The sequence below is a fragment of the Typopeltis vanoorti genome, chromosome 20 (genome assembly GCF_054136105.1).
Source record: "Typopeltis vanoorti isolate ZY-2024b chromosome 20, IOZ_Tvanoo_1.0, whole genome shotgun sequence".
In the NCBI taxonomy this organism is placed as follows: Eukaryota; Metazoa; Arthropoda; class Arachnida; order Uropygi; family Thelyphonidae; genus Typopeltis; species Typopeltis vanoorti.
The window spans coordinates 95161045-95176860 of NC_143568.1; the positions used below are offsets into that span (position 1 = coordinate 95161045).

Genomic DNA, 15816 nt, shown 5'->3' on the forward strand with positions numbered 1-15816 from the left:
GAAGAAGTTAACAATCACTACAAAAGGCAAATGACAAAGCAAAAGGAAAAGATTGTCCCTGTTGGTGAGCTAAGCAGAATAAGAGAATTTCTGTATGTCTGATATTCTGCTAAGCAGAATATCAGACATACAGAAATGCTTTGGAAAAATTTGAAGAAAAGAGCAAAGCTGGATTTCTGCTTAGGACAAGGACTAGTTATTACTAATACCATGTTCTAACAAAGATGTGCACAAATTCACGACAGGAGAAGACAAGAAATAAGTATCATTTACTAACCCATTTTGTGTTGAATAGGATGAAATTAAATATTCTACTGAAAAGTGTGTAATGAAGTTTTAAAAAGAATGAAGTGAAGCAGTTGGTAGGGGACAAACTTCCTATTTCAGGTATACCCTGTGTATATCTGAAATAGGAAGCGATCACTATTTAGTGTTGAACAGGATAAAACTGAATATTATATTGAAAAATAAAAGTAGAGCAGTTTTTGCAGGTGAACTATACTCAAATATACACATTATTTAGTGGTTGACTGCAAGGATAGAAAAATTAGAACACCATGGATGCAGGAAATTAAAGAAACAGGTAAAAAAAGAAGAAAGTGAATCAAAGGTTCCTAAGCATATGCTCCGAGATAATTCAGGGCAAAACCTAAGAGAGCAAAGCAAAGTGCAAAAGTAGCTAATCAAGCATCCTGTGAAGACTGGTAAGAATATAGAAGATAAATATCAGAAAGATGACAAAATGTTCTGGAGGATATTGAAAAATCTCAGAAATGGAAAAAAGCAAAGCTCAAAAGTGACATAACTGAAGATAGAGAATTCTAGATGTTTGGAGCAATTATTTCAAAAGGTTGCTAAATGAAAGAAATGAGGGAACAGTGGTAGAATATATTCAAGAAGAATGCAAACCTAAAATGTGGAAAAGGCAGCTGGAGTAGATGATATTCAGACAAAAATAATCATATATGGAGGAATAACTTTTTTCAGTGGCTGCATGCATGGCATAATTCGAGAGTGACTAGATGGGAGTGGAATTCGAGAGTGGGATTATTAAGAATATCCCTACCGAGTGTTCAAAAGAAGATTTATGCAAGCATTATTATTATTATTATTTTTTTTAAATAACGAAACCTGTGGTGCGTTCATAATTAGAAGAAACACACGTATAAACCACAGTGAAAATTATTTATTCCTTCTTTGTCAGCTGCCCTCTCCAGTAGCTTGTTTTCCTTAGCATCTTCAGTATGCTTGCATAATTAGAAGAAACACACGTATAAACCACAGTGAAAATTATTTAATTGTAAATATTTCATCCTAAGTATCTCAGGACATCATCAGTACAGTATTTAAACAAAATTAGGAATAACATACAGTTAGGGCGCACGATTACAATAGAATCTCATGAAAACGTGCATAACGTGCTAAAGTAGTCCAAAAAAAAAAAAAAAAAAAAAAAAAAAAAAAAAAAAAAAGTCAATTATTTAACACAATTTTGTATGATAATTTCCCATACTTATATTTCTATCGTCTAAGGCACTTTGTACCGTATCAATCCACCTATATCTTGGTCTTCCTCTGGGTCGTTTTCCTGCCAACCTGGCAGAGAACACTTGTTTTGCTAATCTTTCCTCTCCCATTCTATTTAAGTGACCATACCACCTGAGATTAGCTCTGCTAACGCATTCCTGGATGCTGACAATGTCAAGTTCTTTCCTAATATCCTCATTTTTAATATGATATTGCCATTGATGCCATCTGTTCATGCCTCTAATCTTTCTCAGGACTCTCATATCTGTGGTCTCTAGTCTTTGGTCAAGTGTTTTACTTCTGACCCAGCTCTCAGATCCATAAGTTAAAACTGGTTTGAACACTGTCTTGTATACAGCTAATTTAGTGTTCCGACTAATTTCTCTCTTATTCCATATGAATTTATTCAATTGACTTCCCACCATACCAGCTTTGCTGATTCTGTTGTCTATTTCTATATTTAATTTACCATCTTCAGTAAAAATCGTGCCTAAGTAGCTGAAATGTTTTACTTACAGGAAAAGACATCATTCATAAATTTCAGTAAAGGAAATACCTACCTGATTAAAGTAAAAGAAATGTGTAAGAAGCTATTAGAAGCAAGCATACAATCTGGTCATCTTATACGGCAAGTAAAAAATCTCCAAAATCTTTTTTCAAACATTTGAAGAGATTTTAGGGATTTTCTTATACATCTAGCTGTGTTGTATGCTGACATATAGGTAATTTTTAATAGTGATATCCTCATGCTGTGTCCTGGATTATACACTGGATTTAAAAATAAGAAGCATCACAACCTAGTTTTAAGCAGGATAAAAGTGAATATCATAATGAAAAGGATATGTAGAGAATTTTTTAAAAAGAATCAAAGTTGAACAGCTTTCAAATATGAATTGCAGACTCAAATATAGAATTGTTATTGAAGGAAAAATGAAGGAGTTTGAAAACATCAATGGATTCAGTCAGCAAGGCATGCAGTTGTTTGTTATGCTAGAAAAATCCTAATGTGATAGTGGACTTATGTCCTGGCAGCCCTAGAAAATAAGAAAGCATATCTCAAGTTCCTCTAGCAAGTAAGGCAGCAACTGCCCTGAAAGCATATAGAGAAAAATGTAAAACAACTTAGCTATTTTATTGAGCTTTCCACAATCACACCTTAGGTGTGATTGTGGAAATCTCTTTTTGACCATTACTTTCACCTGCTCATCTATTTCCCAATTATTCTTGCCACCTGTGACATCAGCAATTATTTGCACCAATAGGTGGAGAGAATCATTTGGAGGTGAATGAGAATGACTGATCATACACTGCTTGGAAAGAAGCCAACAGACACCACTGTATTTTTTTTAGGACCTCCTTTTGCTATGATGACTGTAGCAATCCTACAGGACATACTTTCCATAAGCATATGATAGCGATTAATGGGAATTTTTTAACCATTCTTCCTGTAAGCATGTAATGATGTCCTGGACTGTTGTTGGGATAGACATCCCTTGACCTCACCCGATGCACTGCCATAGAAACTCATGTCGCGAGCTTCAGTTCTGAATGTTTTTGTGCAGATTCCTGTTCCAGTCAATGCCCTGAGCTCTGCATTCACTGTATCAGCCAATGAATGACAGTTTTTACACATTATCTTTCGTATCACCTTATGTTCACATTCGGAGAGTGCAGCAGGTTGCCCACTGCAGGTAGCACTTGCAGTTGACTACCTGTGCTTCCATCTCAGTATGGCACCACTGACTTTGACCTAGGATGGCCCAAATTGTCAATAATTTGCCAAACAGACAGGCATGCAATGTGGCATCCTATCACAATGCTGTTTCAAACTCAATCATTTCTCTTCTCATACCATTTCACCCAGACCCAGTCACACTGACTTGGGAAGATCATATTCCTTCAATTTACATCAGTTACAAACATGTGACTTGTTACATGTCACAATGCACCTTGCCCATGGGGGGGGGGGGGGTATCTGTTGCCTTCTTTCCAAGGAGTGCACATTATTTATAACCAGAGCTAAGGCAAATAATCAAATCCTGCACTCTAAAAGACCAACCGTGATGTTTTTCCAAGTCCACTTCAGGCTTCCAATAATTGTTGGTGGTCTTATATTGGATGATCATGACCTACTTGATTAGAGAGTCAAGTGCTATCCCACTTGGCCAACTTCCTCAACCAAAAGGTCTAAGTGCTTCCCTGGCCTGTAACAACATTCCATTACATATTCTATTCAATTTACTTCAAGTTCATACCAAATAGCATCAAGGCATCACCATTTTCTATCTGAATTATTTATATATATATATATTTAAAATTCTCAGTTAAGTTTTTCTTATGCTAATTATCCCTAGGCATAGTGGCAATCAGTACTACAAACTCAGCTCACTTATCCCTGATACTCCTTGTATTAGTACAAACATAATAGTCCATGTGAGGTCGCATAAGTTATGTTTGTATCATATCCATTACCTTGCCAAACTTTCCTTACCATCAACAACACACTTCTCTAGTTATGACCAATCCTACCTATCTCTTAGCAACTAAATCTTTGGTCTCTAGGAGTTTGCAATATTAAAAGATGGCCGACAGTCATACAAAAGTAAACTTCACATTGTTGCATATTCCTTACCTTGATATTAATTTTTACTTCTCGTAATACCGTAACTGTCAGTGTCAATGATACCCTTGCAATATATATAAAACTAGCTTCAATTTCTCATTTGTTTCTCTTTACACAAATCTTAACCAGTTAACAATTGATTGACTTTTTTTTTTTTTTTAAATAATGTTAATGGGTCAGAGAAGACAATTTTTACTTATTAGTAGTTGGCATTATGTTGTTCATATGATCAACTATGAAAATGAGATGATTTACATTTCATGTATAGATAAAACTGCAATTATTTCTCTCGCCCTCTTTTACATCCAGAAAAAATCATTTATGTTACAAGTATTGTTTGTTTAAAATAAGGATCATTAAGCCACATGCTCCCATGAAAGTGTTTACATGCCTTCTTCAGACAGATAGCTAGGATAATCATTTTATGTGCTTATAAGAAATATACCACCATTATTATACACAGTCTGGCCTGACTGTCATAGCTTGGAACAGAATCCGACAAATAATATCAGATCCTCAGAGTTTCAGTCTCTTTGGTAATCTTTTCCTTTCCTATTTGGTACTATTTCCTAAAATTGTCTTCCCAATAAAGAATAAATAACAAATATATAATTATGCTATATAATTTTGTTTGTACAGTAACTTTCCTAATTCATTAAAATTTCAAGGTGAAGGCTGGTATAAGCATCAACACATAAATGAGATCCACACACATTTTAAATACCCCCATATAAGACTAAACAGCTATAAAAAATTTTTGCCACTTAACCATAACAGAAAAATTCTCACCTCATTGAAATCTATACTGGAGTCATTGCACATTGCACAGATACTAGCTAGTTCATATAGTGACTCAAAGTCAGAACAGCGAACCTTTTGCCCCTTTAAAAACCTATGAATAGAAAATAAGAATTTCCTTGTAATCATAAACAAATAACAAAAATCAAAATTAGTTAACCACTTCTATATGAGACTGGTTAATTCACCTCAGATTTGAGGGCTTGAATCCCAACTTTCCAACCAAAGAACATCATCAAAACTTGACTACTGAAGTTTATGCAATTAATTTTTATTTTATTTTTTTGCATATATATTTCATTAATTTATTTCTAGTGTTTCACAGATGACGACTCTACCTCACCTCCTTTAATTATTTAATGTAATTAAAGCTCCTTTAATTATGAATGTATTTGTTATTTTGTTCAGAAAATTTTAAAATAAATTTGGATTTAAAATTTTGAACCAAATAACAAATGTATTTGTATTTAAAAAAAAAAAGTTTTTTTAAATCCAAATACATTCATAATTAAAGGAGCTTTAATTACATTCAATAATTAAAGGAGCTTTGCATTTCCAAGATGGGGCAACCCCATTTGAAAGGTATTAGTACTGGGTGGAATCTGCTGATTGTGTGCATTCTATAGATAGTTTATTTTGTGGGTTGAAAAGCTCAAGTTCATAGGGGAAAAAACTACTGCTACCTCTATATGAGAGTGCATAACTAACCATTAGTATAACATAAGCATAACATAACTAACCAGGCATAACTAACCTCTAGGGTTCACAGAACTAAAGGTTCTGTGAACCCTAGAGGATTTAAGCCTGGGTCTTTTTCAACTGAAAGGATAGAACATTGTGTTCATGACTAAGATTACATCTGAAAGATAAAATAAGACCAGATGATGTAGGTAACAGCTACAGATGCTATATTCTCTAATTTCCTGAATGCTGCAACCAGATGATCTTAAACTCTTCTCAACTTAAGCCACTTACTAAACATTATTAATGAACACAGACGTCTGAGCTGCAAGCTTCTATCCACAATATAGAATAGCTCATAAGTAACAAAGGGTTTAAAATGTGAATAACTTTTTTAATTTCATTTTATTTTCACATATTCTAAGGAAGATTTGGGAAATTAATCAGAGAAAGTTCATAACCCAACAACAAACCAAAATGGTACATTTTTTTCTTTTTTTTTTTTTTGCAAATAATTTTACAAAGATCTGCAATTAATTGGCCATTATGTTCTCCACATATGGCAGCTCCTGAATTCTTCCTATGGGGTTACCTGAAGGGAAAGGTGGCAAACAAGCCACAGAAAATCCAACAGCTAAAAGTGGATATTCATGCAGAAATTAGGGTGCTGCAGCCAAAAACATTAACAGCTGTCATGGAGCATGCTACAGAAAGGGCTCGTCTTTGTCAAAAATTTCAAAAAATTCTAGAAGTCAAAAATTTATGTGATGTGGTTTTTCAAAACTAACAAATAAAAAAAAAAAGTTATTAAATGTTTAAACCCCTTTCTGACTTATTGGCACCAGGTATATGTTCTTTGGAGGAAGGGGGGGGGGGGGGGGATGTGACATTACAGGAATGATGCCTGAAATGATCTGAGAAATACTTGAATTTGTCTTGGGTTTGATAGTATAATTCCAAGTGTCATTTTTTTTTTTGATGGAGGAACAACTGTGGAGGAATCCATTGAAATCCAATGTGGCATAAAAATTTCACATGAGTACTGTTTTGACTACCATGTCAGTAGAATAGGGAAGTTGTAGCAAATGGAAACTAGGTCAGGGATTTGTCTTACAGTGTCTAAGTCACCCCCCCCCCCATAAAATCTCTTATGATAAAGTGACTTTGTAACTTATGTTTGATTCTACATGTTTTGTTATATAGGAGAATGTAATCAGAAAATTGTTAAACAATCCTTTATGTAAAATTATTGTATTGAGTCTTTGTTAAACAAATGTGATGCATGACGTCATCAAGTAAAGCAGTTTTTTTTAAGCTGGATGCTTTACACATGCACAAGGCAATTTTCATCTTGGGAGCATGCTGCTTTTGGATAATCCGTTGATTTGAAGATTGCCAAGATTTGCTAGAATTGTTTATCAGATGAGTGCATACTATAAATTCACATGTATGCCACAGTAATTAACTAATTAATATGTAAATATTTCGTCTTAAGTATCATAAGACATCATCAGTACAATTATTAAAAAACAATAGGAATTATATAAAAAAAAAAACATTAGTACGGTAAATTTTTCAGCTTTTATTGGCCACTATCCATACCAGTTGGCTGTAATTTATATGTATACTTATACAGGGGTGTTCGGGATAAATTTGACATATTTATAATTAATTATATTTTTCCGTAAGTTACATGTATTAACACACACTTCTCTTCATTTAAAAGTTTGGACCCTTCTTCATTCATATACAAGATGTCAGAAAGGATGGATAGCTGGAACCCACCTGAATCATGGAAGAGAATAACTTGTATCATGATGATTCGTGCCCGCCATCAAAATAAGGATATTACGACTGCTGCCCAATGCTCCCTGAATACAGTAAAAACAATCAGGCATGAACTAGAGACTTGCAATGGTGACTACGAGGATGTAGCAAGAAGAAAGATCCCTAGCAGACGATCTGATTGCGTTCGTACAGCAGAATTTCTCGCAAATCTGCAGGAACAGGTGTTGAAGAACCCTGGCATTGGAATTCGGGCTTTGTTCGTGGAGTTGCTAACTGTAGTCAAGCCCTGGATAACAAGGGTAGCCAATGGTAGGCCGTATGTATGGCAGCAGGATTCGGCCCCTTGCCACACCTCTGGGAAAAGTCAAAAATGGTTGTCTGAAAATTTCTACGACTTCACCAGTCCAAATGTTTGGCCTCCAAACTCCCCAGACCTTAACCCCATGGATTATTTTGTATGGGGCGCAGTTGAAAAAGACACCAATCGCACTTCCAGTAATACAAAAGCCCAGTTAATGGATAAAATTAAAACAGTTTTTGCGGCCCTTCCCAGGGAGACTGTAGCATCAGCTTGTTCGAGGTTCCGAAGCAGAATTGAAGCTGTGATCGATGCTAATGGTGGTTATTTTGAGTAAATCTTGTTGATAGTATTGTAATTAACTCTGCCTGTAATGTTTTTTTGTCAATTCATTAAATTTAATAGATACAAAGAAGATTTTCTTTTTCCTTACGAAACTGTCAAATTTATCCCGAACACCCTGTATAAGTAATAATTTTTTAATATTTCCTTTTTGTAAAAATGTTGCTCTCCAGCTTAATTTAATTTTGTAACCCAATGGATAATAATAATAATAATAGGCTCTAGCTTTGATGTAGTAAAGTTTTTTTTTTTCACCAGAGGTCAGGCCAATAGTTGTAACAGTTGGTCAGTAACTTTAGCATGCCATGTAGATTGTAATGCAGCTTATTTCTTTGTATATATGTGTATACTCCAGATGATGACCTTAATATGATGGTTGAAATGTTGAATGTTTATTTTGGTTTATATTAAACTAAAGTTTTACTCTAACACAGTAGTTGTTTCGATAATTTGCATGATGTATTCTGATCACTATGTAAGCATGAAGGAAAAGATTAGTATGGTCACTAATTAATTGAAGGCTCTCCAGGTAATGAAGAAACCAATTATTGATGACCATCACTTTTGGGTATTGAAGTTAGGGTAATGGGAAAACAATTTGATAGCAGATTTATCCTCCCCCTTTTCAGAGACAGGCTGGATAAAGGCTTTCTTTCATACTATTAGGGGGGGAAATAGAGGAGTATGGGTGTTAATTCTGGAGCACAAATTTGAGTATAACTGGAGAGATACCACCTGGACCAGGAGAGCATGTCAGTATCAAAACTAATGGGGATCTTTTTAACATTGTCTGACAAAAGCTCAAAGTTGCATGCCGTAAGCAGTTCCTGATATTAAATGAGGTGCATGATCATAATTTGGGAAACATTTATCATAACTTCAGCCCAAAAACCAAGAACTACCAATATAGCCCACTAGGGGGCACCATCAGGACTTTAAGAAAACGGTAGCTTCCTAGCTTCGGTTCTCATTTGCTGTTATGTAGTACTTGCGTGCACTTGTCTTTGTATTAAGTTCCCAAGAAGATGGCAACGTGACGTTTGCCGAAATATCGGAAAGTATATATTAAAGTTTATTTAATTTATATTTCTAGTGTATGCTGTCAATTCCTTAATTATTAGTTATCATTAAATGAGGTGATTTGCCTTGCTTGAGTTTCTATACAAGAGTTTGAGGCTGATGCCAAGAGGTCTACCTTACCTTTGGGAGGTGTTATTCTGATACCATCAGTGTAGGAAGCAGAAATAAGGAGAGGCAGAAATTATACTCGAGAGCCTTAGCAAGGGACAAAAAGGTTTGACTGCTAGTTGAGAAGGAGGAAAGCATATTGTATTATTTGGTCTTTACAAAGTCTTCTTTGAATTTGCTGATTTTCTTAATACTCTTTTTTTTTTTTTTTTTTTTTTTTTTTTTGTAGGTTATATTTTAGGCCGAGTGAAAATAAGTTTTTGACTAATCATTTGAATGTATGTTGTATTTTTATCAGGTACTGCAAAGGCACATTTTTTTTTAGAGAACTAGGACTAGAAAAGATGTCAGGGGTTTGCAGTGGAGTTGGCAATGAAGGCACTCATTTCAGTTATTTGGTCAAAGTAGATGTTTGGATCCATACATAGAGCTGAAAAAGAGGTCATTCCAAATGGTACCACTGTAGTGCCAAAGAATATAATGCTGAGATTGTCTGGGAGAAGGAATGTAGATTCCTTCTCCCAGACATTCTAGAATGATTATACTAGAACTGTTAAGAGGAGAACAAACATGTAAAACGTGTTTTGGAGGAAGCTGTTTAAAGAAAGGCAGATAATAGTGAGGATTATCTTGTATTCTGAATGGTAGAAGAACAATTTATGTTAGATCATGAACAACAGAAAACAATTCGGCTTACCTCTCAATTTTAGAGGAGATTGACCAAGATGGTGAGTGGTCTGCAGAAATTGGTTGATAGAAGAAAAAGAGGAGAGGGATATGACAGAAATATTTAGGTTGCTTAATGGGTTTTATAGGATTGATGCAGGATCAATGTTTCAACACTTGGTTAGAGAGGCGCCTGAATAAAGGGTCATCCCTAGAAGTTGAATAAAGGTGTTGTTAGTAGGGATATGAGGATTAGATGTTTTGCTTGTGGAGTTGTGAATGAGTGGAATGGGTTGCTAGAGTTAGCTGTTAGTGCTTTTCTGTTAATGGGTTCAAGAAGAGGTATGATAGATTGTGGGGATAGTTTGGATTTTCCACAATGCATCTTTGGACTCCATGGAGATGTCCATACAATAATAATAATTTGATCTGTGAAGTTCACAGAAGAGAAGTCAATTTGTGCTATGAACATTAAATTCTTCTAAGATAATTCAGTTTAGGTAATCAGAATGTATGGAGTCAACTTTTAGAATAGGTAATCAAAGAGAACAGCAGAGTTGTTTGAATGAGGAGAACAATAAAGACAGCAAATGTACATTTCTTTTTGAATGATGTGTGCAAGACATTTTGGGATGCAAATCCCCATACAACTGCAATTGCAAACTGTTCTTTGCAATTTTTACAAATTTTAGTTACCAGACTTCCAGATGGTTCTCTCTCATGCTATCTATGTTAACTGACACCACCATCATCCTGCACAAATTTATGGCATAATAAAAATATCAGCACACAGAGCCAGATTTATTTGTTCAAACAACATTTTAATCCAAACACAGAATACATTTTCAGTAGTTTCATTAATAATAGTTACAATCCTAAAAAATAACCAGGTTGTTATATATACCACAACTAACAGAAGAAACTAAGCCATTACCACTATTACTTACATCAAACTAGCTGAAAAGATTAAAAAACAGTCAGCAAACATCAATTACAAACTTCCTACAAAACCAATATTAAAACTAGCTTCCCAAATTCTTTCTCCAAAAGATAAAATTCATCCATTATCAACACCTGGGGAATACAGAATACACTGTCAAAAGAAATTTATTTTATGATTAAGCATTTATTTTCATTCTATCTCCCTTACTTAACTCCCATATATGGATAGCCTAAGCAGAGAACACCAAAATGGTATAGTATGAACCAATATGGACAAAACAGTAATCTATTAGCATACCACATGCTTCATATCCTACATGCAGTTAGATGGAAAAGGACTACCACTACTACTTTTATGGGAATCTGCTTATGCTTTGCAGAATACTCCTAATTACCACCAATGCACAAAGCCATCTACACCACAATAGTATTTTTTGTCAATAAATTGCATGTGTTTTCCATGACTGATTTGCCTGTATGCAGGATGAAAAGCCCTGAAACCTCCATATGAGATTGGCTAACTCACCTTCAAATGAAAAAGTTCATAAAGATTCCTCTCATCACAATGAGAATTGAACTCGGGTCTTTAACAATCGATGAACTCAATGTCTCACTGTTCACCCAATTTGCACTATGGAGGAATGCTGTAAAAATTTCCAATCACTGCTTTTAAATTAACAAAAAACAGCTGCCTTTGACTGTGCCCAAAGGACAGTCAAAACTGAATGTTTGATTGATGATGTTTTAATTCAATTTATTGATATTTAATGTTATCTTTATCCTTAACAGTGCCTCAAAGTCCAACTTATGCCAGAAATATTCTTTCAAATGGGTTGGAAGTGGGGGAGGGAATAGTCATAACATAGCATGCTAAATGCACTTAAGAACTGAACCACAATACAGATTATTCCTATATGTTTTTAGTTCAGAAGGAGCACAATAAATTTATTTATATTCATTCCTCCAATGTCTAAAATGAATATTAGACATTGGAGGAATGAGTTCATTTATCATATGCGCAATAAAAAAGAAAATGACATTAACTCACACATCTCCTAATGGTTCATATGTTGATCCTGTAACTTCAAACTCATGAAAACTGACATCACTATTGTCAACTTTGTCTAAAATGAAAAACTGGAATAGAAGTATCACAGATATTAGTTTAATATCTTATAAAACAGCTCTAAATAAAATGATCAAATTGTTAAATACCCCCCCCCCCCATGCTCAAATAAGGTTTGTAACATACATCAAATCATACTCAATTACTAAGAATTGAGTTAAATGTTAATCGTTTTAGTATTATGCTCAGTATTACGTTCAACTTTTACTACAGTAAATACCATTATAACAAATTATTGAAAAGTCCTGACAACATCCCATGGGCACCATGTACACTACTTTTGTAAAGGAAATTCATTAAAACAAACTATTCTTGTGGTAGTTATGAGCTTGCTATAGGTACTGTATTTTGCCCTTTTAAGCATCCTAATGGACATGTTTTTATTTTGATGAAAAATTAGCACAAGAAGGTAAATGGTCTGGTGGAGAAACAATTAGAAAACACAGTTGTCCACTGAGAGGATTAACTATACCTACATGCAAAGTGAGTATTCTGAAAGTATGCATTATCACTGGGATCAAATTAACCTCCCTCAAAAACCACTTTACTTCCTGCATGCCTGTGTGCATGTACTAAGTATTTCTTTGTGCTCATGAAGATGCCTTAGTGACCATGGCAAAATACCGGCTTAGTAATTCAATTAGTTAAATAAATTTTGTTCATTATCTTTAGATGTATATTTTCTCCAATAAACATCAAATGAGTGATAATGTCCAAGTATTCATACCATATTGTTAATTATTATATATATTCTCCCAAAGTCAGATGCAAGAAAAACAAGAACAGAGTGCTTTTGTAGTATGTCTTGTTCATTTACAAGCATTAAGAAGCAACACATCACTCATGAGAAGGAGTGCATGCTTTCATTACTTCAGGTATGAAATAAGGGATCAAGATAAAAAGCAAGCTACTCAATTATTGGTACACATTTAGTAAATTTCATTTGACTTAATGTACTCAAGAAAACAATTCAGTTTATAACTTCTGGGGGTGCCAATGATTAGGAGAGCACCAAAAGATTATGCAACAGATTGTTACTTCAACTTTCTAGATTATCTAGGAGAAACAACCATATACAGGGTGGGAGCTGAAAAGTTGTGATAAACACCTAGAACAAAAATGATATTTAACAACTGATATAACCACAAGAAAAAAAAAATCTTAAAACCAATGCATACAATACTGCAATACTGACAGACGAGCAATGTAGATATGAAGTTATCAGCATCAATAAAAGCATTAACCTCTCTGTTTCACCCGAGGTGGGTGAAATAGTGAGACCAAATTGCACTTCTTATCCGTGTTATTCAATAGTGTTACAGAATTGTATCCAGATTTAGCTGGACATTTATAGACGTCATGGTCAGTTGCGGTGTTAAAGAAGTTGTCAACAAATCACATTTGATTAAATAGAAGGAATTAAATTATATGAGAAAAGATTTAAATTATCACAACAATCTTGAGCATTTGGATCTTGCCTTATAAACAATATCCAGAAACAAAAATTTCTGGTTTTAGATATATATACCGTATATGTCAGCATATAAGATGACTCAAATACCACAGAAAACCCCTTGAAATCATGGGTCGTCTTATACGAAGAGTATAAAAAGGGAAGTTTAATTTCTTGGATAAACATTTAGGTAGTTACAACACATCATTATATAAAAAAATAGACAGTGTTTATAAACAAATCAGATTAATTTTTTGTTACATAAATTTATTTGAAATATTACAACAGAAGCCTCATCTCATCTCATCTTCCTTATACCCTCTTTTACCTTGTGGTGTCGAGGGTCCACTGATCATCGGACCTCACTCCGTTTACAGGATAAGGTGGTGTCAGCCTTATGCCCTGGTATATCCTATGGCCTGTAGTGTTGAGTTCTCAAGGCCAGTTTGCCTGCTTTGGGGGATGAAAAACCCCAGAATAAACTGAGGAAGAAACCCTGCTGTCCACGCCCAAGACTGGCTAACTTGGCTATGGTTGAGGAAGATCCTTCAGCTCCTCACGTCACCGACGGGAATCAAACCTAGGACACTCCTTCCCCAGGCATATGGTTGCGAAGCACATAGCCACTAGGCTAACCGCGTGGACTAGAAGTCTTAAAAAACAAATAATTATTAACCTCAATTTTCATTATAATTTTCTTCATCATTTGTTGAAAATAGTTCTTCAGATTCGTTGTTTAACTGATCGTCATATGGATCCCAGTTTGAATCTGGCGAATTGATTTCGTTTTTCTTCATCAGTGTCACGTACCATCCATAAAATCAGAGATACCACACTTTTTAAATGATTTCATTAGTCTCTACTTTTACTTTATTCCATGCTTTGATCACAATATTGCACAACATATCAAGTGATGCAGAGCGCATAGACCCACCGTTTGTAAAAAAATTTTCACCAGTCAACATCCGATTATGCCACTCTTCTCGCATGTGATCTTTAAATGGTTTGTTCAAGCAGCTGCTAGTGGTTGAAATATAGAAGTTAAACCACATGGTATAACAGCAATTTTTGTGTTATTTTTTTCTAGAAGAATTTTAGTATTCTCAGTTAAATGACTACGAAACATATCCTGTATAATAAACTGCGTTTCTTCATTATAACGCCTGGTCGCGTGTTCCACACATTACTTATCCATAATTTCACACCATTTTCGTCCATCCATCCTTTTTCGTGAAAATGTACAAAAACACCTGAAGGAAATTTTATCTTGGGTTTAGTTTTACGTTTGAAGATGATCATTGGTTTTAACTTGGTTCCATCAGTCAAACATGACAGCACAACTGTAAACCTTGTTTTTTTCATGATCTGTACTTCGAACTAGCACACTCTTACTACCTTTTTTAGACTTCACTGTTTTATTGCTTATCATATCAAAGCTCACAGGAGTTTCATCCATATTTCCAATATTTGACAATAGAAATTTATGTTCTTGTCTCAAACTGAATAATAAATTTATGGAAACTGGTAAGTTCGTGGTCAAGATCTGCTGGTAGTTTTTGGGCAATTTTCATTTTTTGTCGTATTACCAGATTTTGTCTGTTCATAAAATGATTACATCATCCTGAAGTAGCTTGAAATTCTATACTTTCATCCAGATTCTGTCTTGACCATTTTAGTGCATATGCTCTAATCATATTTCTTGTAACAAGATAACCATTCTGCAACGTGATTTTCCAGTTGTAGCCATCAGATGATCCCTGCACATTTTTTCTTTGGCAATTTTCTTTAAATATCTTCTTTCTTCCTCCATTCTCTTACCATCTTCTCAGTTATGTCAGACTTTCTTGCAGCAGCACAGATATTAGTTTGCTTTGCCATTTCAATTGCCCTTATTTTAAATTGAGCTCCATACTTTCTTGGTTTGTTGCTAGTTCCATGATTTTAAATGATAACAATTTTAATAATCCTAAAATTAAAAAAAAAAAAAAAAAAGCAAAATTAATAATTAATTAAAATTGGGGCTAATCACTTTTAATTAGGATAATTTGTGTAAATACTAAATCTATACTATGCAAAAAAAATAACAGATATGCACAGATATAAAAAATAGTGGATATAACAACAATATCTAACGTTGCATTAATACAAGAAAGAAAAAACTGAGTGGGGGGGGGGGGGAAATCGTCTTATACAACCGACATAAGCTTAAAGCCTAAAAATAGCCTAAAATTTAGGCCTAGACCTATATGCCAACATATATGGTATATATATTCTAGCTTCATATTCTGATAAAGGATGTAATTTTTTTGTCAACACAACATGACTTTGTGGTGAAATTAATAGAATTCATGAGCCACGAGATTAGTACCCATTTGTGGACTCTT

At 34.4% G+C, this 15816-nt stretch overlaps 1 protein-coding gene across 1 annotated transcript in view; it reads right to left on the reverse strand.

Annotated features, from left to right (window-relative positions):
• Positions 1-15816, reverse strand: part of LOC150095679 (calcium-transporting ATPase sarcoplasmic/endoplasmic reticulum type-like) — a 382896-nt gene that overhangs the window by 135529 nt on the left and 231551 nt on the right. The window contains 2 exon segments of the mRNA XM_090409696.1: positions 4940-5042; positions 11902-11990. Of these exon segments, the coding sequence (XP_090265822.1) occupies positions 4940-5042; positions 11902-11990 (192 nt within the window).